We start from the raw sequence: 24,304 nt of genomic DNA, 5'->3' as shown, positions 1-24,304 counted from the left end.
CAGTTCACAAAATCTGAACGATGCAGATTTGATCACCGACGATTCATCCCAGAACCATCCCTGCATCCCAGTGTGCATACTAGCCTCCCTATCTGCCCTAAATAGTATTGAAAATTACTAATATACACAAAGAATTTAGAATGGAAAGCATGCAGATTGGGACACAGGCCGTCTCATTCAGACCCGATTCATAACGAGCCTAGAAGTGTATTTGGAGGACTTGACTGATGTAAGAGACAAGTTATTTTATTAGCAGAAATGTTACACACTGGAAATATGTTTAAGATGTGATCATCAATTATACCAAACAGAGTTGGTTTAGATAAATAGTATTTAATTAAAACATACTTAAATTCTTTTTGAAGAAGCGATGAGTTTTAGAAAAGAATATTGCTTAATGTTAATAATATTTATAGGTTTCACATGAATGTTCACATGCTCTCATCTCAGCTTGTCTAATCTTGGTGGATAAAGGACCATCACCTTCAACTCAACCTTGCCAAGACAGAACTGCTTGTGGTTCCAGCAAACCCATCGTTTCATCACAGTTCCACATAAACCATAACTCCATCAAAAACAGCCAGAAGTCTTGGAGTTATGATTGATGATAAGCTGACTTTCTCAGACCACATTGCTAAAACTGTCCTTATTCAACATCAAGAAGATCAGGCCCTTTCTTTTGGAACATGCTTCACATCCCACCAACTGGCTCTGCACCCCTTTACCTAAATTCATTACTTCAGATTTATGTGCCTCTAGAAGCTTGCCTTCTGCAAGTGAACATCCTTGATTGTGCCATCCTAAAGAAGTCACTTTTAAATGAAATGTTCTTCTTGGTGGAATGACCTACCCAACTCAACCCGAATCAGCTAAAAACACATCTCTTCCCTCTTTATTTAAATGTAATGTAATGAATGTTTAAATTATTTGCAAAATGAACTGAAATAAACATCCTGATATATATATATATATATATATATATATATATATATATATATATATGTATATGTATGTATATGTAGCCTATACACAGTACACACACACACACACACACACACACTGACTCTAGTATTAGTCTGAGTGACTGGAGACCCGACCTGGCATCTCAATTAAATCATATTGAGATGGCAGGTCGGGTCTCCAGTCACTCAGATTAATACTAGAGTCAGTCAAATTCTCTTCACAATGTTCTTTTAAAAACATGACAAATCTAGCGAAGAACAAGTTAAAAGAGAAAAGGGTGATAATATGGTGTTTTATCGACACTTAACAGATGGACGTTGTATTGAACTCACAGGACCAATCATAGTGGTCAAATGTGCGCATGCGCAGTAGATCTGTCTCTAGTAGCAATAGAAGCTAATGGAAAGAGAGGATCGTCTGTTATAAAGGTCTGTCAATTCAAATATCTTCTCCGTGTTTTAGTTTAAGGTCAAAATTAATATGGGCGTGCCACCACGCATTTTAGGTTTTAAGATGTTTATTTAATTTAAAAATCACCTCTCTGTTAACTCAATCACTATTCACGTGAACTATCCAGTAACTTAGTTCATTCAGTTTGCACGGGTAAAGTTACAGCGCTCGTATCTACTGACGCATCTGACTGCTTTTACCCTCATTGTTGCTTAAGCTCAGATTTTTAACTTACTCCTCTTAACCTTCCACAAACTACTGTAGAAGCAACGTTTATTAGCAGCGTCTAACGTATGTTTTTGGAGAGCCAACTCACTTGGCTAGCTTCATCCGTGTAACGTTCCTCTCACATTAATCCGAGCTGTGTGTAGATGGAGGCTCGTAAACGGATCGTGGCGGCCGCGGGGCGCGTGATAATGGACGCGGTGCAGGCGGAGTGGGAGCCACTGTCTCACTGGGAGCTGGACCAGAGGCTGGACCGAGCGGTGGAGGAGATGATCGAGGCTGACCTGGTGGCCCAGGTTCAGGAGCAGATGGCCTCTGTGCTGAAGCAAACCTCTCAACAGGAGGCTTCATCGCCAGCAGATCCGGCTCAAACAGTGACCCCCCGGGCGTCAGGGTCCAGGAGCGCGCAGGAGTCTGCCCTGCAGCGCGCGCACGCTACTGAGGCCATGGAGGCCAACCCTACAGTACAGGTACAGTGGGTCTGCTAGACTAGAGCATGCACTTCATCAATCAAATGTTGAAAAGAACAGCAATTATTTGTAACAAATGTCATTACTGTCACTTTTGATCACTGTAATACATACTTTATGCATCCTGTTAAACTTATTTTCTCAGTATTTCACAATATAAACTTTTGTTTGCTTTGTTTTTGTGTTGAATTGCTTAGCTTGGTTAGCATAAGAGACATCTTTAAAAAATTTTATTGTATACTAACTAAACTTAAAACATTTTTCTAATTATTCCAAGCTCTAAAATAATTTGTGTAGAAATTGTGAGTAATTTTAGATATCTACAATTATTAGTTATATTTGAAGGAGTCATATGATATTGCTAAAAAGAACATCATGTTGTGGATTTGGTGTAATCAGTGTTTATGCAGTTGAAGGATCAAAAAACACATTATTTTCCACATACTGTACATTATTGATCGTCCCTTCTGCCCTGCCTTTAAAGCGAGGTGTGCTGTGATTGGCCAGCTATCCAGTGCCATGTGATTGGCTGAATACCTCAAGCCCCTTTCCATATTTGGAATTTAAGCTTCCATGGCGGTGGCAACAACACTACAGCAAGAATGAACATTTGCCGCCTTTCTTTGTGTATACATTTGGGCGGTGTTATGCAAATCTTCCCGCATAGTGATGTAGACATGTGGGGGCATGTTTAAACTAGGCGTTTTAGTGGGGATGTGGACGAGTCTTAACTTTTATAAAGCATATGTCTTTGGATTTGAGTTTACAGATCTTCTATATGCACAAAGAGCTTGCAACACATGAAATCACATAGTATGACCCCTTTAATACAGCAAGTCATGAGCCACTGGAAAAGTCATTGGGCCTTACATTTGAAAGGGTTGTGAACCACTGCTTTACATCATTCTCGTTGTCTTATTATTTCTTCCAGTATGTGACCAATTTCCTGCAAAGCTCCAACACAGGCCACAGCAAGAACCGCTTGTCTGGAAGAGCTCGACTGTCCTTGTCTCACACTGTCCTCCTGTCCCTCACGCTCCTGTCCAAACGCATCAGCTACCGCAGCGTGTCCTCTAGTTTCCATCTGGAGAAGGGGAACATTCACAGGATCTTCTTCTCTTTCTGTGAACAAGTGATCACACAAAAGGATCGGCTCATTCAATGGCCTACAGGTACGAGTTAATTAGGTGGCCGTTCCACAGAGTTGTTTTATTTAATCTATGGCTATTTTAGTGGCAGGAACAGGATTAAATCACTACACTAGCTCAATTTAAATATTAAAAACTGACCTTTTCACTAACAATTTTAGCATTTCATTTAATATAATTTTTTAATATAAACTTTTTGTTTTAAATGACATAAAACAGAACATCAAGACAAACTTTAAAATTAATTTAAAATATGAACGAAAACTATAATAGTATATCAGTGGTAATAAAATAACAGTAGTTATTCCGCAGGTTTATGCATTGTTTTCTCCTTTCTCCTTGCAGGACAAGAGGCCCAACAACATCTGCTTCCTTTCTCCAGCTGGCTGAGTCGCAACGAGGGTCTGGAAGAGAGCGGTCTCCCTCGAGTGCTGGGCGTGCTGGGCGACACACGCATCCCCATCCGCCTGCCTGCTGGGAAACCAGACAGTGAGAGCGACGCTCCGGAGGCCGAGACACCCAAGAACGAACCACATCCAGATTCCTGGCTGAACTTGGAGCTGGTGTGCAATGACAAAGGGCGCTTCATTTACTGCCACATCAGCAAAGGATCGGAAAAAGACAGAGGATGCACGTTAGCTGAAAGGATTCGGCAAAACCCTGAGATGGTGCCTCCAGGGACCTGTCTGATAGCCAGAGCCGGATACCCGCTCACAGAACAAATACTTACTCCATTCCCAGCAGGTCGAAACCCGCAGGAAAACCTCTACAACAGATCGCTGGGGAGCCATCTGGGCCGATTCAACCAGGCTGTGGCGGACTTAAAAGAGCGATTCCAGAAATTGAGATACTTGGATATGGGAAACTACGACAGGGCGAAAGCAGTGGTTCTGACTGCTTGTATATTACACAATGTTTTTCTGGACATGGGGGACGTGACAAAAGGACTGGTAGAGAGCAGCACACCAGAAGATGTGGACGAGGTAATCGAAGATGCTGCTGGGGTGAAAATGAGAGAAACTGTAGTTAATCTGCTTTACAGCACATTGGAAGCAGCACCACAATAAGATTTTGAGACTGATTTGCATATTTAAAGGGATAGTTCACCCAAAAAAGAAACTGACATCTACTCATCATTCTAAACACATGTGACTTTAATTCGTCTTTGGAACACAAACGAAGACATTTTTATTATCTTTTTTTTTTAATTTTTGTCCATCCATTCAAAGTTCACAAAGCCAAAACTTACACTCGTCAAAAAGTGTAAAATTAAATTTTAAACATAAACCACATGAATCAAGCTGATCAAGACTTTTGAAGTAAAACTATTGCTTTATATAATAAACTGATCTAATTTAGGGTAATTAATGAAAGCTTCAATTAAATCTGTTTTTCAGATAGAGTGCAAGTAAATAAAAAGGGAATTTTGAACAGTCTTTCTGTGAACTTTTTGAACCATCAAAGTTTTGGTGGAATGGAGCAAGGTTTCTTTAAAAACATCATTATTTGTGTTTTCAAGGTGAACAGAAGTTTTTTGGGTTTGAAACGACTTGTAAATGATAACAGAACTGTCGAAAAGCTCTACGATTCTGTATGTGATTAAAGGATTAAGAGTTTTGGCATTAAAAAAAACAACCTTTATACATTTATTAACATAAAATACAATTACTCATTTTACAGAAATACTACAATTTAAACGTTAAGTGAATTTTTTTTTCAACTTTAATGTTTATTTTTTGTTGTTTATAATGTTAATTTTAGTATGTTTTTAGTTTAAGTTAATGATAATATCACTGGTCCATGTCAAAAGAAAACACCGTCACAATCTAAGGAATGATCTGTAAATGATGACAGAATTGTCATTTTTGGGTGAAGTATTCCTTTGAAGCTCTTGAGATTTGTGTGTAATAATTATTTGGTGGTATGAAAAAAAAAAAAAAAAAGCTTTACCAGAAAACATTTTGTATGATTTTTATTAAAACAAAAAAATACTATGTACAACTTGTCCTGTACTCATTTTACATGAATGTGACCTCTTTAACTTTTCCTTTAAAAACCAAGCATTTTTCAGAAAATTCCTGTTCAATTCATGTCTTTTTAATTGTCTGAAAAAGGTTTCAAAATATCGGGCATTTCTCTAAAAATAAAAAATGCATTTCTTATCTAAAAAAAAGACTACTGTGGGGTAACAGGGGTGTCCGGCAGACACTCTTTGGGCAATTGTAGGCTGTTGTTCTGGGACAGGCAAGTTATGGCACGTGCCAAGTTATTAATGGCCTCAATCTTCCTCTCTTCCAGCGCTTTCTGTTGAGCCCACATGTTCAGTTTCCTCTCCTGCAGCTCCAGGTACAGCTGCAGCAAATCCTGAGGAGGCCTAGCGCTGGGTAACTGTTGGCGCTGGTGCTGAGGGTGTGGGCCGTATCGGGGTAAATCGTTTGCTGGCTATGGCCTTGCCCAGCTTGGTGCCATTGAGCTTCGTCTTGCGCTGAGCCTCATCCTCCACGCAGCTCCTTCCCAGCACTCCATGCATCTCCTTGAAGAACTCCCAGTGAACACTGTTGCTTCCCAGTCTCTTGGCTCGCTCAGCATTTTTGCGATATGTCGCCAACATGTTCCTCCACTTCAGGTCACATTCGAAGGCTTTGACTGAAACGTCTGTGCCCTCCTCGGCTCTTAGCTTCGCAGTCACTCTCTCGGCCACGGTCTCCCACAGCTTCTTCTTCTTGACCACGGGCTGGTCGAACTCTGGGTCCATGTCCAGACGAACGTGGACGAGATGCCATGTAGCCTGCAGAGTCCACACAAACTCTGAATGAAAAAGATAGAGTAGATCGTCAGTTATTCCAGAACAAGAATCTAATCGGATATTTAGGAGGAAACGTAGGCCACAATTCAGCTTGTGTGTGTGTGTGTTTTCTGAAGAAACATGGTCACTTCATATTGATGAATCCATTTAATTCAGGCTAATTAATAAAATGGACAAATTACATTAATACTAACCTACGATTAAACTGCATAAAACTTTTTTTTTAAGCTCAAGTCTGTTAGGAGGGACAGAAATCAATCGTGTTCTATATATATTAGGTTTTGTTTTTTACTTTTATTTTCCATGCTAAGTATACCGTACTAAATCTATTGTTTTGGAGGTCTGAAGCTCTTCTCAGTAACCTAACACTGGTGGGAAGGCCGGTCTGTAGCATCGGGTTCATCGTGTCTTCCTCGCTGGAGATGCCTGCTGCATTGACTTACTCACATCTTACCTGTTTTTGACTTTTCAGTCTCTAAAGTCGTAACCGTAGTTGTTGATTCCTCCACCTCAATGGCGTCTGTGACAATTGTCTCAGTGACCTCCATGTTTGCATTTAATTTTAAGTTAAGCGTTATTGCGACTAATCGTGGATTTTAACAACTCCAGCGATGAGTTGTTTCCGAGCAGTCGATTCCAGCGATGATAATAACAACGACCTCGCTCGCCCAAACCCCACGCAGCGCTGAGCAGGGCGTTGTTGTGCTTTTTTTTCGGAAATGGACACAGCGTGTGAGAGGGGATTGTGGGAAATGCTTGCCATTGGTTTTTACAAGTGTTTAGCGTGCAAGGTAGAAAGTCAAACGCACAGTCTATTTTCTTCTTTATGGCAAAATAAATGTCTACATGCATTATATTCACACAGTTTGTAATGTTTCGTTATCTTAAGTATTAAATAAGTAAATAATTGAGTTATCTAGAAACTACAACTCCCATCAGCTTTAAAGAGAACGAGTCTACAGATACCCCTCCCTTTCTGGAAAGCCCTCCTGTTTGTTGCTCTACTAAAGATGGCGTCAGTGCAAATCTGAGACGATTGCGCTTTGTAGCGTGTTGGGAAATTTGACGTGAGTAAGATGGAAAGTTAACGAAGCCTTCTCACTCTTCATTGAAACATCAAAATACACCCAAATAGATTAATACTTAGGCAGCACTGTCAATGAGTTTATTTTTGTGGCCTACCTCCCGCTGTAGGCCGTAATGAAATATGTCGCGTTGGTTAAAAGACTTCATTTCCCAGAAGTCATTGCGCTGGGCTTGCTTTGAGCGATGAAGTTGGTAGTTGTAGTTTTTCGAATGTTTGTTTCTCTGTGGAGGGAATGTCAATCATAGGAGAATTTTGTATTCGTTCTTCTGTTCTTTTATTTATTTATTTTTAGTTTTTTAATTCTTGATAGAATAAGGGTTTGTTGCCAAGTTATTTAAAACAACTAAAGTATTACTTTTCCTTACGTTATTAGGAAGATAAAATAATAAAGTTACAAAACAGGGGGTGGTGGTGGGGAGGTCAGTCTGGACTCCTGGGTCATCATGTCTACACATTTAGAGCAAGGAGTTAAACGACATTCAAAAAGTGTGAACAGCACCTCGGAGGCATTTGCCAATCTCCCAGAATCCTCTCTGACTTGGTGTTTGGCTCAGCTGTCCAAAACACGCACATTAGCAGACAGTCACAGCAGTAGACTGACAGGAGCAGAAAATAAGATTGTCCCTGGAGGTGACAAAGCCAGGGATGCAGACAAGAGACTCAAAGCTTGGTCAGTGGAGGGCATTGGTGGCCATTCGGACGCAGCACATCAAAGGAGGTGGCGGCAGGATAGCCCGCTTCAAATCACAAGGAGGACTCCCTCCTTTGCTCGATCTCCTAAGGCGACCAGAAAGCTCCAGAAAGTTTCTGGACCTGGCACTTAGCATCCTGGCCAACTGCTGCACTGAAAAACAGACAAGACTAGAAGTAAGGAAGATGCTACTCTAATGTATAGCTTGTGTTCATTGCATATATGTAGCTTTCATTTTTTGTATATGACTAATGCTTTTTTATTATTACTCTTCTCATAGGTAAGAAAGCTTGATGGCATAAATGTTGTTGGTAAGTCACTCAAAGGCTTCATAAAGATCAGTTCATTTTTCATGCAGTTCATGCACTATGAACAGTTAACTGATATCTGATATGATTGTCAAGGTCATTTGTATTTATATAACACCTTAAAACAACATAAATGCTGACCAAGGTGCTTCACAATAACACAAGGAGAGGACAGTAATTAAAAAAATACAGTGTTTAGAAAATTAAATTAACAACCATAAAACTTAATAAAAATCAAGACTAATAATTTAACTCACTGAGACGAACATATATAAAGTTATGAATAGACCCGAGAAATAGATATATTTTCAATGATGATTTAAATGCTGATAAAGAGGAGGAAAAACAAACAGATAGAGGTAGCGAACTCCACATCTTAAGGGATAAGACAGAAAAAGGCTCTCTTTTTTTTTTAGATTTCAAGTGGAACTGTTAATAGTTTGTCAGAGGATGATCTAAGAGATCTTCAGGGGGATCATGGACAAATAAGATCTTAGATGTAAATAGGATCCAGACCGTGCAAGGATTTAAATAAAAAAGTTAGAACCTTGTAATCCATTCTGAATTCAACTGGTAGCCAATGTAGAAGTGTTACAATAGGCGTGAGGTGCTCACTGTTTTTCTTCCTCATTTATAAGTGAGCGGCAGCATTTTGAACCAGCAGCAAACGTGAAGAGGAAAACTGGTTGACATACGCATATAAGGCATTGCAATAATCAAGCCTTTTTGCAATGAAGGCATGAATGCCTGTCTCTAGAATTCTAAAAGATAGAACAGACTGACAACAGAGTTTATTTGCTTGTGGAATTGTAACTCTGAATCAAAAACAACGCCCAGGTTCTTTTCGTGAGTGTGGATATTTGCTTGCAGATATAGGTCAGGCCGTCTACCAAATAGGGGGAGCCAAATAGAATGACTTCAGGTTTGTTATCATTCAGCTGAGGAAAATTATCACTCATCCAACTTTTGATGTCTTTTACAAAGGCTAGCAAATAAGATAAGGACTTCGACCCATGTTTTATTGACATTTATACCTGGGTATCATCCATATAAATGTGATAGGGAACCCTTGTGAAATTCAAAAATGTAACGAAGAGGGAGCAAGTACAGGGCAAATAAAATCGGGCCAATATGGAGCCCTGTGGCACCCCACCCCTTACCAAAGCAGGCAATGAATTAAACTTACCAATCTCCATAGAAAAGCTCTTCTCAGTAAAATATAATTCAAACCACTTTAAGGCTGAATCACAAATACCAACCTCGGTATTTAGCCTATTATAAGAAAGCAGTGATCCACTGTATCAAACTCCGCACTTAAAGGGGTCAATTTAAATTTTTCCTTTCTCTTTGGAGTGTTACACACTCTTAGTGCATGAAGAAGATCTGTAAAGTTGCAAAAAACTAAAGTCTCAAATCCAAAGAGATATTCTTTATCAAAGTCAAGGCTCTGCAACGCCCCCTAAAACGGCTCATTCAAACATGCCCCCACATCCCTACATCACTATGTGGAAATATTTGCATAATGCTACCCAAAATTTCACGCAAAGAAAGAAGGCGTGGTTTCAGTAACTGCAGTTAGTGTTGAAGCAGCCACGTCAGTGAGATGCTATGTGTATGTGGATGAAAGAACTTTATTTGACCTTCCAAAAGTAGGTGCATATAGGAATCTCTAAAGTTATTACAAAATTACTTACAACAGAACAGCAATGCATTTTATAGACGACCGTTTCGTGATCCTAGGAGAGGAGGTCATTCTGACTTGCTACGACAATATGGTGCTTCTGAATTAGCTACGGTTAAGTATGTTTTGTTATTAGTTTAATAATTTGCTGTACTCTTCAAATGCAGAGTTTTGTGCGTTGCATATATGTTTCCGTGCATGGGTGTGTGTGTGTGCGTCTGTGTATGTGTGTGTATATGTGTGAAAGAGAGAGAGACAGGGTCACCCAGTGGAGTCAGCTGTCTTAACTGTCCATGTCTTGTGTACTGCAAACACATACAAGCTTCATCACTGTCTCTGTCACACGACTCTGTTCCCCTTTCAGGCTTGAACTGATTGTAAAACTAAGGACATAATTAATTGTTTACATTTATTTTGAAAGATGAAGCTTGCGATTATGGAAAGGGGCGTTACATTTCAGACAAGTGCTTGCGGTGATCGGGCCAATCACAATGCACTGGTTCAGTTGGCCAATCAGAGCAGATTACATTTGTTGGAAGGAGGGACTTTGTAGAAAATGACCCGTTTGAGAGAGGAGGGGCATAGAGGACCTACAATAATGTACAGTATTTGAAATATAATTTGTTTTTTGAACATTAAAGCATGTCAACAAATCCTGTTACACAAAATACACAAAATAATGATCTTTAAAAAAAGCATCATATGACCCCTTTAAATCCAACAATACCAAAACTGTGCAATTTCCAGAACACAGAACTATTAACAAGTCATTAACCACTCTTGACAAGGCTGATTCAGTGCTATGCTTGGATCTAAAACCAGACTGAAAAGGATCCAGTATATTTTTCCCATTAATAAAGGGGAAACTGAAAAACTAAAACACTTTCTCCAATACTTTTGATAAGCATTTTCGTAATGGGTCCGTAGTTGATGAGATCAGATGGATCCAGATTTTTCATTTTCCACACATTTTTTAAATATGTATTTTTATACTCCGTAACATGAAGTCTTATGAAATCAAAATGACAATTCTTATTATTTTTGGAATATTGCAGTCATTGTTATAAATGATTTATTAGTGCATGTCATTATTATTAATCTATGTAATAAAGGAATGTGCCCTAGCAATCTTTAATCAAAATAAATTCCCTCCCCTTGCAATGACATTCATTTTCTGATGACCCATGACCTGTCACTCACATGAGATCACAGCAAAAAATAAAATCTTAAAAATTCGTTTTTTTCTTTGGCATCTATGGTTTCATAAAGAACATTTAACATCCATGGAAATGTTTAATTGCACAAATGGTTCTTTAAAGGGGACAAAAGTTCTGTAAAGTATTAAAATCTTCTTTACACTTAAGCCAAAATTGTTCTTTTGAAAACTTTTCACTAAAGTTTTTTTATTGGGGGGGAACCTACATGTTCTTTCTATGTCATTGCATCATTACAAAATATGCTGCTTATTTATATAAATAGTCATGACCATAAATGCTTATGATCTTTTATTTTTGTAGTGGATGTCCTCAGGAGGAATGTCTCTGTGGAGACGGTGCAAAATCGAGCAGCACGAGCTTTGGGAAATCTCGCGATAGACCCAGAGGGTTCTGCTGAGGTCCACTCTGCAGGTTTGTCCCAGAGTTTCATATGTTTAAAGTAATATAATAATTGTGTTTCTCCTCCATTATGTACAGTCACAGGCTGTAAAGGCTTAAAATCCTTATATTTCTGTCTCTCTCGCTCAGGTGGTGTTCCACTTCTCCTGCTCTGCTTGTCTCTCTCTCCATCTCCATCCTCTCCCTCTTCACTGACTCCAGCCCCTGAGCTCTGTGCTGCTAAAGTGGAATGTGTCCAGTCTGCTGCCCGGGCGCTTGTCTACCTTTCTGAAACGCCTGCCAACCGACTTCTGCTGCTTTCACAAGGCGCTCTTCCATCTCTTGCTTTGTTCATTGCTCCAGAGTACCCTTTGGGTCTGCAGCGGGCATCTCTTCGTGCCATTCATGAGCTCACCAGAGGCTGCAGTGCAGAGTGTGCCAGAGAGATGTCCAGGTCCGGGGCATTGACTCAGCTCGGGGTCCTTGCCTCGGGAGAAGGTTGTCGGACTTTGGAAGAGCTAGCTTTGAAGACTCTGGCTAACTTGTGCTCTCAAGGCTGCCTGAGGCCACTGGTCGGTTCGTTGGGAGTCATTCAGAAGTTCACAGAGGAAGTGAAAAAGGATCCTCTGAAGTCGGGTGTGTTCTTCAAGGCCCTGTGCCTCTGCTGCAGAGAGGCTGTAAACAGGGCTAAAGTAAAGGAGAGCGGGGGTCTGGAGGTGTTGATCAGCTGTTTATCTGCCCATCAAAACCATCCACTCACGCGTTTCGCAATTCTTGCTTGTGTGGACTTCGTCTACGATGAATCTGCTCTTGAACAGCTGCAGGAGCTCGGGCTGGTGCCGCTGCTGATCAAGCGGTTAGTTGAGCTTGCTCACGGAGAAGAACCGACTGCAGGAAAGCTTGATGCCAGCCTGTCCTCTGGTTCTCCATGCTCTGAACTGATGACCTCTTGTTTTGACTCGTTTGACTTCTCAGCCCTTGAAGGGAACAAGAGGGAGGATGTGAGCAAAGACCAGTCTTCGGGATCTTCCAGCTTCCTCAGCCTTAGGTCAGCTATTCATCTTACCAAAAGCAGAACATAAAAATCAAAGAAAATCATGTACATAATTATCTTCACACTTGGCAGATTAACAGCACTGATCAGTAATATGATATGCAGAGTTAAAATATACACTTTTTTTTTTTTTTGCTTTAAATTTCAAATAAATTTTTCATTTCATCATTAAGTTGAGTTCATTTTACAATCTAATTTTAGTCAACAAACTGATAAATATTTTCATTTATTAGAAAATTAAAGCAATCATTCAAAAATGTAAGCATTTGACCATTTATCAGTACGTTTTAAAACTGTCCTGGTTGTGAAAACCTAACTTTAATTTGACATTCATTTTTAGATTATAGAATGTCTTCTTCTAAAAACATTGTTAGTGCATCAATATCTTATTTAGTTATTGTTTTATTGCCACACATAAACAAAATGTTTTAGTTGAAAACAATTAGTCCTAGTCGTCATCATTACAGATTTTTTCAGGCTCAGAAACCCTTCATTATTTGCCTTTTTTCTCAGTAATTTAATTGACAAGATGACCAAAATCAGAGAGTCCATTTTTGAAGAATGGACATTCCAATCATAATTGAATTGTGATCATTTGTGTGAACCACATTGATACATGTTCTATGGAAGAACTTTTTGTATGTTGCTAATTTTTGTCTGTGTGCCTTCCTCCAGGTCTTGGCTGGTTTCTGAGGGTCTGATCTCATCTGAGGGTGAGCTGACTGAATCCCCATGTGGAAGTGAAGTCTTTGGTAGCAGCCCACAATCCTCCATCTCATCGTCACCTTGCTCTGAGATCTCACAAAGCTCGACCTTGCGTCCACCCCACTTTTCTCCCTCCAGCCGCTCCAAACCCATCCGGCTCTCCTCTTCCTGCTCCTCCTCCGCCATTCCAATATCTCCTCGAAACGTACCAGGGTCGCCTTCCTCTTCACAGCCCCCCTGTGCCTCCTCCCCTCGATCTGAGCAGCCACCTTCAGTGACGAAACCTTCCTCATCTCCCCTCCAAATCTCCTCTCCTCCCAGAAAGAGGCTGCGTGCCTCTTCATCCTCCTCTACATCCTCCTCTCGCTGTAGTGTGGTCACCCTGGACAGCCCCCCTGTGATGTCAAAAACCCCAGTTTACCATCATCCTTATCACCCTGAGGCCTGGGCCCCAGAATCCCCCATTCTTCTGCTCTTGTCACGCTTCTCCCACGCCTCAGACCCCAGCACAGCGCTCGTCAACACAAGTGTTTTCTCCGGGCTGTTGTACTACCTCACCCAGCACCATGACCCCAGTGGGCGATGCTTTCGGATGCTTGGGCGCCTCAGCTGCAACCCAAACTGCTTCCAGGCTTTGATCAGAATTGGAGCCGTGGCTCTGATCAAACAGAGACTGTGTGTGAGAGGAGAGGAGATCGGGGGATGCAAAGGAGGAACGGACAGACAATCAGAGAAAGTCAGAGGCAAAATCACACAACTAGGTTTGAGACCTTATTAATATACGCTATTGAAGCATATGAAGACTGCTGGTTATTCAAAGCTAAAATGTTTCTTTCTCCTCAGGTTTGACCCTGCTCAGTAATCTGAGGGTTCAGAGCGAGTCTGGATTCGGCACTGGAGTTCTTACACACATCATGCTGTCAGGCTCTGAATCTGACAAGCTGTACTGTGTCCTCTCTCTGCCTCTGATTAACAGGTATGATTCATTAACTTTCAGGGTTTGTTTCTTATGATTTTATAGCCTAATATATGTGGGTCAATGTCAAATCAAAGTGTTCAAAATTCATAAGAAAATCTACTTTGTGTGTTTGTAATTTAAAAAAATCTTTGAGCAAACCAATTGAACTTAAAGATTTTCTTTCTTTCTTTTCTATCTGACAAAGAGATAGAGGTATTTTTTATTCTGTAACTAGCAGCTTTAATAAACGAAAGAAGTACTAGCCATTGAACACTGCGAACAACAGTCAAAATATAATTGATGACTGAATATAAAACTATTGATTTAAAATTATTGATTGTGTATATCAAAACAACGTTTGTTGCCAATTATGCAAATATGCATTCTTGGTATGTCGTTTGTCATGAGAGTGACTGGGTGCTAAAGTGTACCTTTTGGTGTGATTTGCTAGTTTGGTTTATTAGATTGGTGGAGATTTCTTCAAGGAATCATAGTCATTCACCATGAATTCTGCTGTTACTTTTTAAAAGTTATAATAATGTGTGCAGATGGCTTCAGCAAAAGCCACGACCTTTGATTAACAACCTTGTAGCTCAGTGTATGTCTGTCTTTAGTCTAAGTTACTGTTAAAATCAATTCCCCAGTGGAGAAAAAGTTTTTGGGGACCTGCACCAACCTTAACTGAGCTTGACTTGTCATGAAAAGGTCACATGGAACCATTCTCCAAAAAAGCCAGTGTGAATTTTAATATATATATATATATCTTCACCACACAAGAGGTGTATTCAAGTAATTGCATGTATGAATCATTTTTTAATGTCTTTTTAAAGAAATGATTGAAACCAAAAGCAAATGAAGTTGATTTGATCAGCTGTTTTGTTTCTTGCTCTGCAGCAACAGAGTTCTTTTGAAGAAGCTGCTTTTGGATAGTGGAGGGCTGGCAGCAGCTCTTGAACTGATTGGCTGTCACAGAGAAGATGATGATGATGATGAAGATGACCAGTCTGACAAATGTTGGACATTTCTTGCCGGCTGGTTGCATCCTCTTGAACAGCCATCCCCTTTGAGATTTAAATCCCTGTACATCTCTCTTCTGATTGGCTGCCTCTCCAGTCTGCTGTCATGTTCCAAGGAGGACAGAAAGAATTGTAGCATAGATTGCCAGACCGGAACAGAGACAGCCAAATTACTGGATAACAAATCCCAAACACAACAAAGCCAGACATGTCCCTACTTGAAGGCAACTCATGACATGACTTTCCTCCTTGACGATGGAACCCTTCTATTAGCCAGTCACGAGGCTGTCACTGGGGAAGAGGGAGCCAAAGACGTTGGCTCTGAGTATTTTAGAGCCCTCTTGACGGGAGGATTTGGGGAGGCCCAAAAAGCTAAAGGCGATGCCATCCGGATCAAGGACGTGAACAGTGGGATGCTCTTACCTGTTCTGCACTACTTACACGGCTGTCGTTTGACTGACGGAAACAAAGACCAAATGTCAATACATGACACACATTGTCTTGTCTTGTCCTCTCTAGCCTCTCATGGGCTGCTTGGACCACAGGACGAGGTTGAATCTTGCTTGGCAGAAGAGAAGGAATTTCCAAAAAACCCCACTGGCTGAAGTGATGATCGGGGCTTGTAGGTTTTTAGTACCTGGTTTACAACGGTCAGCTGAGGACCTGAGTGTGGACCTTCTCTACTCGGTCATAAGGAGCCTGACCAAACATTGCTGTTCAAAAGATGGAATGGATGCTGGTTCGGTCTGCAAGGGTCCTGAAGGATCACCACACTTGACTAAAACTGAAGTGTCGAAGTGTTCCAAACAACATTCTAAATCCTCTCAAAGTTCCAAAGAGGTTCTGTCATCGTCTTCTGACACTGAGGCAGCTTGGCTGAGGTCTCTGCTGCCTCAAGTGTACTGGTTCTCACAGCGCTACTCTTACCTGCGACTGGGCCAGGCCTGTCTGTCCATACTGCTGCGGCCTCAGGGGCTCCATCCTGCTCCTCTTCAGCCCTCCCTCTCCACTGACTGCTTCCTGCGTTTGGCGCAAGAGGCGGACTGCGCAGAAGGGCTGAGGAAGGACATCTTAAACCTCATCAAAACAGCCCTCAGCTAAAGGGCAAACAGTAGTGGATAGTGAAGTGAATGTAATGTATTGTTTGTATAACCTAATTTAGCAGCTGACACACAAAAAGGGAATGGGACGAGATCTTCAGTAAACTTCAGTTAGGAAAAATATTTTGAAAATACTTTAGAGCATTCTAATTCCTACTATTTTCATGTGTCTACTACAAGACATGTTTATGGAGTAGACTTTTTTTTTTTAACTTCATTTATTCATCTTATTTAGCAAAAAAGGGTTTAATGCTGATTCCATGGTAATCCCAGTGAACCTAGATGTTGTACATGATTTTGTACAGTATGTTATGTAGATAATATAATGTCACAAGAAAGAGCTGTTTATGTTAGCTATATTTTTCTTTGTGTATATGCCACTTTATTCATTTATAGAAGTCTGGATTATCTAATGTATGTTGGAGTGCCATTTTTTTTTCTTTTTGTATATATGAGAAATTGAATAATGGAAATGGCCAAATGTTGGTGGAAGGCAGAGGATGGTTCTCAATAAATGAGCTCTGCATTAATTATGTCTACATTGTTTTTTTTATTTTTCTAGAATTTGTGCCTAATTTAGATTGAGAAATCTTTTATTTATTATTAATTTTTTGTCATCTCAGTTCAGTCCTGGACTTTTTATTTGGCAAACGGCAAATTTAGTCAATTCTGAGTAGAATTGAATAAATACTTAAATCGTCTCAGCCATGTAGTGTTTGGGGCCTTTCTTAATCAGTCACACACACAAAATTCATGTGAAAACTGTTTATTTCTGTTAAAAATGTTAGAAGCTTGTCCATCAGTATTGATTGGCATCTGACGGAGGGGATGGACAGTTGATACAGCAGGGGGCGTCCTGCTCAGTGATGAGGTCCCTCGTATCCAGTGGGCAGAGCGTTCGTATGAGAGTTGTGGAAGAGGGAGTGATTCCCATCACCCCATGGCCATGGCTGTGAAAGAAAGACCGTGCTATTTGAAATTGATTCATGTAATGTCCAATGTATTTCAGATGTTTTACAAAGTGAAAACATCAACATTTTCTTCTGTGTCCACAGAGGACTAGGAGTGAAAAACCCAAGAATATAGTCACCTTGGTTCGAATGCGGAGGTGTGGGTATGGCACAAACTCTGGGTGATCATGGGAATGGGCCTGCATCTTCATGTAAGCGTTCGCCATGCAGACCCCCACACCGGGCAGGGCTAAGACGAAGGACAGGATCTTCCAGGTCCTTGCTGTGAATGATTCATTTCATTAGTACATCTATTAGTAGAATCAATGATTACTGATTAAATGTTTTTAAAAGATCTGATTTGTGTCAGTATTTCTTTCTTACTCTGTGAATATGTAAATAACCTGAAAATCGTTTAATTTTTGAGACGCATGCATGAAGTCAAGTCACTAAACCTATTTTACCATATAAACCTGACGTAGTAAAGCAATATTTTATTATGGTTCATGAGAACTTGGCTATCCATACTGGATAAGATCTGCTTATTTCCCCCCGTTTCATCTAGCCCAGCCTTAGAAAAACATCTCAAACCTCCTCCTTCATGGCTTCCTTGTGATGCAGCAGCAAAAGCCCGGCGGACCACCACAGCAGTGGGAGACATCGCCATCTCTGAAGCACAGACGGTAAACAACACTTCAAATCATGAGCACTTTTATATTTAGACTCCAAGGTTATGAGTCGAATATTTCTGGTCTTCGCCAAAGCTGCCTTTATTTGATGAAAAATAAGCAACAATTGTAATATTGTTTGTCATTATAATAACACTGTGTAATATAATACAAAATGTAACCTATTCCTGTGATGGCCAAACAAAATTTTCAGGATCATTACTCCAGTCTTCAGTGTCACATGATCCTTCAGAAATCATCTAATATGAAACAGTTATTGTCAATGTCGAACAACAACAGTTGTGCTGCTTAATATATTTGTAGAAACCTTGATAAAAAAAAATTCAGGACTCTTTGTTGAATAGAAAGAACAACATTTATGTGAAATGGAAATCATCTGTGTCTTGACTTGTCACTTTTGAGAAATGTGATGTATCCTTCACTGATTAATAGTATTTATTTGAAAATATTACAACTGAGAAGTAACAGATTCTTTTATGCAGGAGAAATGGTCCAAAAGTCAAATGTAACAACTTTCTACTTGTTCGCACACCCGTGAAATGTCAGCTGTGTAAGTCTCAGTGTTATTTGTCGACACAAACTTAAATAGTGCCTTCATCAAACTGTGAAACAACAGCAAGAGTCGAGGGGACAACTGAAGCATGGCATGCATCTGTCTGCACATTGACTGTGGGTTTGATCAGTAGTTAAAGTGAAGGTGATGCAAAGTTTGAGGTCAGATACTGAGCAATCCTGACGTATATCTCTATTATATCCATGTTAACTTTGTATGGCCTCCTTATGCAGTATAACATTGCTAAATGTTACATAATTGTTCTCTGATATACTTGTTTAAATAAAAAAAAGACGTATCTTTAAACGGTTTCACACATTAGCCAGGCTGTGGCCTGTTGCTTATCTCATCCCTTTAAAAAAAGTTCTGTCCATCGATGCTGATTGCTATTTGAAATCATAAACCCCCTTGAAACTATGCACATGTAGCAGTTATAGAAAAACTGTCATAAATTTACTGCGATTATTTTAATTTATTGAATAAAGCTCATGTCCTTTGCACAAGGACAAACAAGCTGTCCGTTGTGGGTCGTGTGTTGCATTACTGCTGTTAAAGAATGAAATACTCCTCCATTGCTCCTAATATTTTACACTTACAGTTCAAAACAGCTAAAACTATGCATCTGATGCAAAGGGCACTTACATACTCTGCTTCCAAAGAGGGTGGTCAGGTGTTTTTGTTCTTTGTTCCTCAGTTATCAGCCACTTTCTCTTTCTACACCTCTGTCTGTTTGTCCTTTGGTCTGTCCTGGCCTAAACCATAGACTCCTCCCCACTAAAATCTGTCTGTCTGCCAAGAAACATGAAGTTTATATTTGGTCAAGTGCATGGGCAGATCTGTAATGGAGAGACAGGGGGAGCCATGAGTTAGCTATACTTACAACAATCAGATATAGGAGATATTGCAAACTGGCTTGTGTGTTAAAAAAAATTGTTAGCTCACAGATGTAGGATATATGAAATGTAGAAAAGACGAAGTCTGTTAGATAATGAAGTGCGTTCGGTCGAAAGTTGACAGCTGTCGGAGTTATAAGGTTATACACACGGCTTGGGTTTCTGTGTGTTTGTGTGTACGTGACTAAGTGACCGTGGGTAACCTTATTTCACCTTATGTCACCTCACGTTCACAGTTTTCTCTTGTTTTTCAATGTTCAGTTCACTTCTCTTTTGACAAACGCTTCAGTTCCGCAGCTCTGGCGCCAAATGCGAATTTACGAATTCGCGAATTCCTCTTCCACAATGACTGTTGAGATCATAAATATCAATTATTTTGCGTGATAGGATGTTGGCAAGAGGTCGTAAACAGATTCGTTGTTTCATATTAATATTCATAAGTAATATGATTGTTAATTTCGGAAAAATCGAATGTTTGGTTTAAACGGTCGTTTAAGAAACAACCTTGAAAAAGCTTTCTAATTGATTATCAAGCGCGATTTTGTGAAAGATTTTGCATTTCGATTTTAAATGTACATATTGAATATAAAAACGCCATGACTGTAAATGTTCGATCTCATTTTATTTCAGATTATTTATTTATTTACAGTACATTGTATATAATTAGCGGTTTGCCTTTGTTCTGTTGCTTATTGATTAGAAATAAGTTCTAATAATTTTATGAAGCGTCATTAAGTCGAACTAAGAGTTTGTTTATATAGTATATAGACTTAAATGTCACAAGGTGTCGCTGTGAGTGTTGCATTGCTGGCAGCTGCTACAACGATGAGAAATATTTAAAATGTTCTTGGCCTAATTGTTTAAAGGGTTACCGTAAGCTAATTAGTATTTGTTACCAAATTAAATCTTCATTAATCTTTATCTAGTTGTATGTAGTATTACATATTATCATGCACAATTTTTTATATAAACCATAAACTACTTGAAGATTAGTGCACTAAGAGTTTATCCTTGGACTGTATTATAAGACATTTTGTTGTTTATAATTGTCTTTATATGAGTCATGTGGCTGATATTTGCTACAATTTCCCTACCGAAAAAAATAGCTTAAAGATTTGTTAGTGGTACCAGTTTGAAATCCTTTTGCCATCTTAATAATATTAAATTATGTCTTTATTATTTCAGGGCTGTTCCATGAAACATCAAATTATGTTCTATGTATATTTTCGATGAGTTTGCGTGCATTTTCCGACCATAAACCAAGAATAACCTCTGAAAATGTCCTATTGTTGACTCTTCAAATTAAAGACATGTTTTTTGAACAAGAGCAGTAACCTTTAGAAATGTTCCATGGCATACAAATGTTCCGTGGATAGAGGCACTGACTAAAAGATAAATTGACCAGCTAAATGACTAATTAGCAATCAATATACTGTATGGCTGCTTTGTGATGAATACTGTGAATGAACTTTTTTAGAATGGGAATAATTTAATAAATGTGACCCTGGACCACAAACTCAGTCTTAAGTGTCAATTTTCTGAAATTGAGATTTATACATCACATAAAAAAACAACAACAAAAAAACACAGAATATCTGGAATCTGAGGGTGCAAAAAAAAATAAAATAAAAATTGAGAAAATTAAAGTTGTCCAAATAAAGTCCTTAGCAATGCATATTACAAGTGCATTTTTTTTCATAAAAGTTTTGATACATTTATGGTAGGAAATGGTGTATCGCGTATAGTGATGTAGCGATAACAACAAAGAGGAAGAAATTGTTGGTATCACTTTTTTTTTTTAAAGGCTGAAAAAAAAAAAACAGCCATTCAGAGTCTATTGGTGTGGACACTAACATCATAGTTATTGTTCTTAGTGTGAATGGGCCTTTACTCCATACCATCATCACACAATATTATTTTGCTTATTCTTAGCATGATTCGCAGTTCTGTTGTCTGCAAACTGAAATGTTTGAACTGAAATGTTGAAATGGATTATGACTGCCTGTCAATATTTTTTCAGCTGTAAAAAAAAAAAATATTCTGAAAGCAATTTCAGTGATCTTGTGCCGCTATCAGTATATTTGTGGTATGGAATCTAATATTCTTTTAGATATAGTTTTGCAATATTTTTTATCTTTATAGTTATCATCTTTGGCATAAACATGCCTTAAGAGTGGGAGATGCTCCAGTATGTTTTTTGTGCATGTGCACAATTAAGTGTGAAAAACATATGCATATTTTTTTCACACTCATTGCAACCGTTGTGCAGCCTTAATGTGCGAACCTCATTCTACAGAGTCGTCTGTACATCGCTGTCTGCACAGCTTCCATTTCCATGTTTGCAATGCAAACAGCCATTAGTGCCAGGCATGAAGTCATCCTACAGCCCAGGCTGGGAGAGACTAGCCGGGCATCAGGGATGTTCGTCTGGTTCAGTGTTTTTGTGGGCAGAGTCGCCGTCTTGCTTCATTTACACAGGCACAATCACCAACGCCGATAGACAAGTCAGAAGCACCAGCACCAGCTCTGGATTCTAGCCTGATGATCTGCGAGTGATTTTGTCTATGGAGAGGCATTTTGTAAGCTCATGTGGAGAATGACTTTTCTTTTTCTCGTGTTCTCGGGGGTTAATCTAGCATACACCTGTTTCTGTAAACTTGGCACGCTATTTAGTCTCAGCAGACATGTAGACTCAACACAGTTGAATATGTGTATAAACCGAGTAGTAAAGATTTCTTTGGTTTTGACTGGGTCCACAGTAAAAACACAGAAATCTTTAACCATGAATCTGGTCAGAAACATGACACTATATCATCACTCCATGGAGACCCGTGGCCAGTGTCTTCAAAGGGATGAATCAATGTAACTAATATCGCCACTGGAAGGTATTTACGAGACTATTTTTCGCCGCTTTCATCCTCTTTCTGATATTTTCACAGCCACTGTGTTTTTCACCTACTGGTCAAGCATGTGCCTTCATTGCAGTCTGTTTGGCTGCACATGCTGTGATAAAGGAACTCAGCATTGCTATGTGGTCAGAGGTTTTAAGGTGGGATGGAGGTTTCCTGTGTGGAATGGGCACTGTAGTAGGTCCGTCTGGCAGGCAGATTGGCAGAGGAAAAGAAACGGGGATCAAAATAGAGAAGGTCAAAAAAATGCAAGACATCGCAGAGATGGTTAATTGTGCTGGGATGCAGAAGACAAGGCTATAAAGTGATTTGTTCTAACCATTTCATGTCATGCTAGGAAGTAGTTCTATTTAGAAAGGATGCATTCAATTATTCAGTGACAGTAAAGACATTCATAATGTAGCAAAATGTTCCACAAAAATATTTAGCAGCACAAGCGTTTTCAACATTGATATTAATAAGAAATGCTTCTTTAGCACCAGAACAGCTTTTTAGAATGATTTCCTGTGACACTTTGCCATCACAGGAATACATTACATTTTAAAATATATTAAAATGGAAAATAGTTTGAAATTGTGTTAATATTTAAAAAGTTACTGTTTTTACAGAATGTTTTGTAGCTCAAACAGTAGAGCATGGCGCTAACAAAAAAGCAACCATAAAAAATGTAAATGTATATTTTTGTTTAAATAAATGCAACCTTGACTTAAAAAATAAAACTACAGAATTGTGAAAGACGGTGTTTGTAGGCTACATCTATAACAGATTCTGAAACACTGTGAATTTGAAAATAAATAAATAAGTATTGTTGTAACCTTTGTCTAACTTAGAAAGAACATACAGTATTAGCTTTCTGTCTGTCTTTGACCTCCATGTTCCCCTTTCTTCTGTCTCATTTCTCTGTGTATCTTGGACCAGGACAGGACTGTGCTTGTCTGTTTTTAGTAAAGACGTCGTCCTGTAGACAACTTGAGCAAATCTTTGACATGGAGGAATATAACACTAATATTGTCTCTGTCTGACTGTGTCAGCGGGATACCGGAAACCAGGAATTTTACTGATGGACAAATCCTAAATTTTCTGTCTCTCCGTCTGTTTGTCTGCCTGTCCATTCATCTATCTATCTGTCTGTCTGTCTGTCTCTCCATCGATGACATTTACTTTTTAGTTTTGACAGTAAGACTGTGTAAAATGGTATCTGAAAAATACTTATGCACTTACAGTATTAAGCTTGGCTGGCCCCTTAACTTCAGATATTCACGATGACTAACATTAACCATATATTTTGACAAACAAGTCAAAATTGCTTTGTAAAGTAAAAAATGAGCATGTTTCGGCGGTTCAGTGTGTGTTCCCACCGTTTATGCTACACACTGTGGAGCGAAACGCTAACACAGCACAGGTGCAGGCAGAGTGACATGCAGCGGCGTGCCACAGAAATACTAGGTGCGTGTAGAGTTACTCTGCAAGAGTTTATTATGCAGCATGAGCACAGACGACTGTTTCAGTGCAATAAAAGTAATAAACACTCGTAAGCTTTGTCATTTACACCAAAACACACACATTCTTACACATATGTGCAAAAGCGTTCACAAAGAGTGAATTTCCCTGTGATTATTTATCTTCACCTCTTCTGTGGTGATGGCACACAGTCAAACTCCTGCGGGCCTCAAACTGCGTGTGAGGTATATTTAGAAACGGTAAATTTGCTTCTTAATGGGTCTGACACCAGCTATCAGGTATTATGCTGTGGTCCTTTCTGCTCCAAGCTTCTGGGTGGCTTGTGGTTAGTGTCTGGGTGTCCGTTTAAGTGGACTACATAGCCCAAAGATCAGGCCTGTCTCTCTCTACACCTGTGTCAGGATTGTGTGCACATAATCTCAGTGACACCATTCGAATATTTCTTTGTTTGTAACTTTAACAACCTAACAGTGGACTTATCCTGATTATCTGGCGTTTGAAGTTGTGCACTGTCGGCCATGAAATCTTTTGAATAAATTAACCAGGTAGCTAAACCTAGTGTGATGTGGAATGAAGCAATACTTTAGAGATA

At 39.4% G+C, this 24,304-nt stretch overlaps 3 protein-coding genes across 4 annotated transcripts; 2 read left to right on the top strand and 1 right to left on the bottom strand.

Moving 5' to 3' along the window:
- The first annotated feature begins 1,165 nt into the window (after nucleotides 1-1,165).
- LOC113047049 (uncharacterized) lies at nucleotides 1,166-4,994 on the top strand. The gene is made up of 4 exons (XM_026208297.1): nucleotides 1,166-1,391; nucleotides 1,785-2,108; nucleotides 3,040-3,280; nucleotides 3,602-4,994. The coding sequence occupies exons 1-4, from the start codon at nucleotides 1,317-1,319 to the stop codon at nucleotides 4,321-4,323; spliced, it is 1,362 nt and encodes a 453-aa protein (XP_026064082.1). The 5' UTR covers nucleotides 1,166-1,316; the 3' UTR covers nucleotides 4,324-4,994.
- Nucleotides 4,995-7,513: 2,519 nt separating this feature from the next.
- On the top strand, nucleotides 7,514-16,787 carry LOC113047048 (armadillo repeat-containing protein 5-like). The gene is given in 9 exon segments (XM_026208296.1): nucleotides 7,514-7,808; nucleotides 7,810-8,016; nucleotides 8,121-8,151; nucleotides 11,347-11,457; nucleotides 11,575-12,472; nucleotides 13,154-13,944; nucleotides 14,027-14,159; nucleotides 15,036-15,738; nucleotides 15,740-16,787. Coding segments are annotated over 9 exon segments (3,609 nt in total). The 5' UTR covers nucleotides 7,514-7,592; the 3' UTR covers nucleotides 16,259-16,787.
- Nucleotides 16,788-17,007: 220 nt separating this feature from the next.
- Nucleotides 17,008-19,241, bottom strand: LOC113047050 (cytochrome c oxidase subunit 6A, mitochondrial). Of its 2 annotated transcripts, none has more exons than XM_026208298.1 (4): nucleotides 19,092-19,241; nucleotides 17,799-17,876; nucleotides 17,348-17,490; nucleotides 17,008-17,207 (listed from the first exon to the last, which is right to left on the bottom strand). In XM_026208298.1, exons 2-4 carry the CDS (start codon nucleotides 17,872-17,874, stop codon nucleotides 17,118-17,120), a joined length of 309 nt encoding a protein of 102 aa, XP_026064083.1. In that variant the 5' UTR covers nucleotides 17,875-17,876; nucleotides 19,092-19,241; the 3' UTR covers nucleotides 17,008-17,117. The 2 variants fall into 2 exon arrangements, with proteins under 2 accessions (XP_026064083.1, XP_026064085.1); XM_026208300.1 differs by having other exon boundaries at nucleotides 19,096-19,228.
- Between the last annotated feature and the right edge of the window lie 5,063 nt (nucleotides 19,242-24,304).

This window comes from Carassius auratus, chromosome 28 (assembly GCF_003368295.1).
Source record: "Carassius auratus strain Wakin chromosome 28, ASM336829v1, whole genome shotgun sequence".
Taxonomy (NCBI): Eukaryota; Metazoa; Chordata; class Actinopteri; order Cypriniformes; family Cyprinidae; genus Carassius; species Carassius auratus.
Note: the sequence above shows the minus strand (reverse complement) of the source record. Positions and strands in the feature narration are given on the sequence as shown.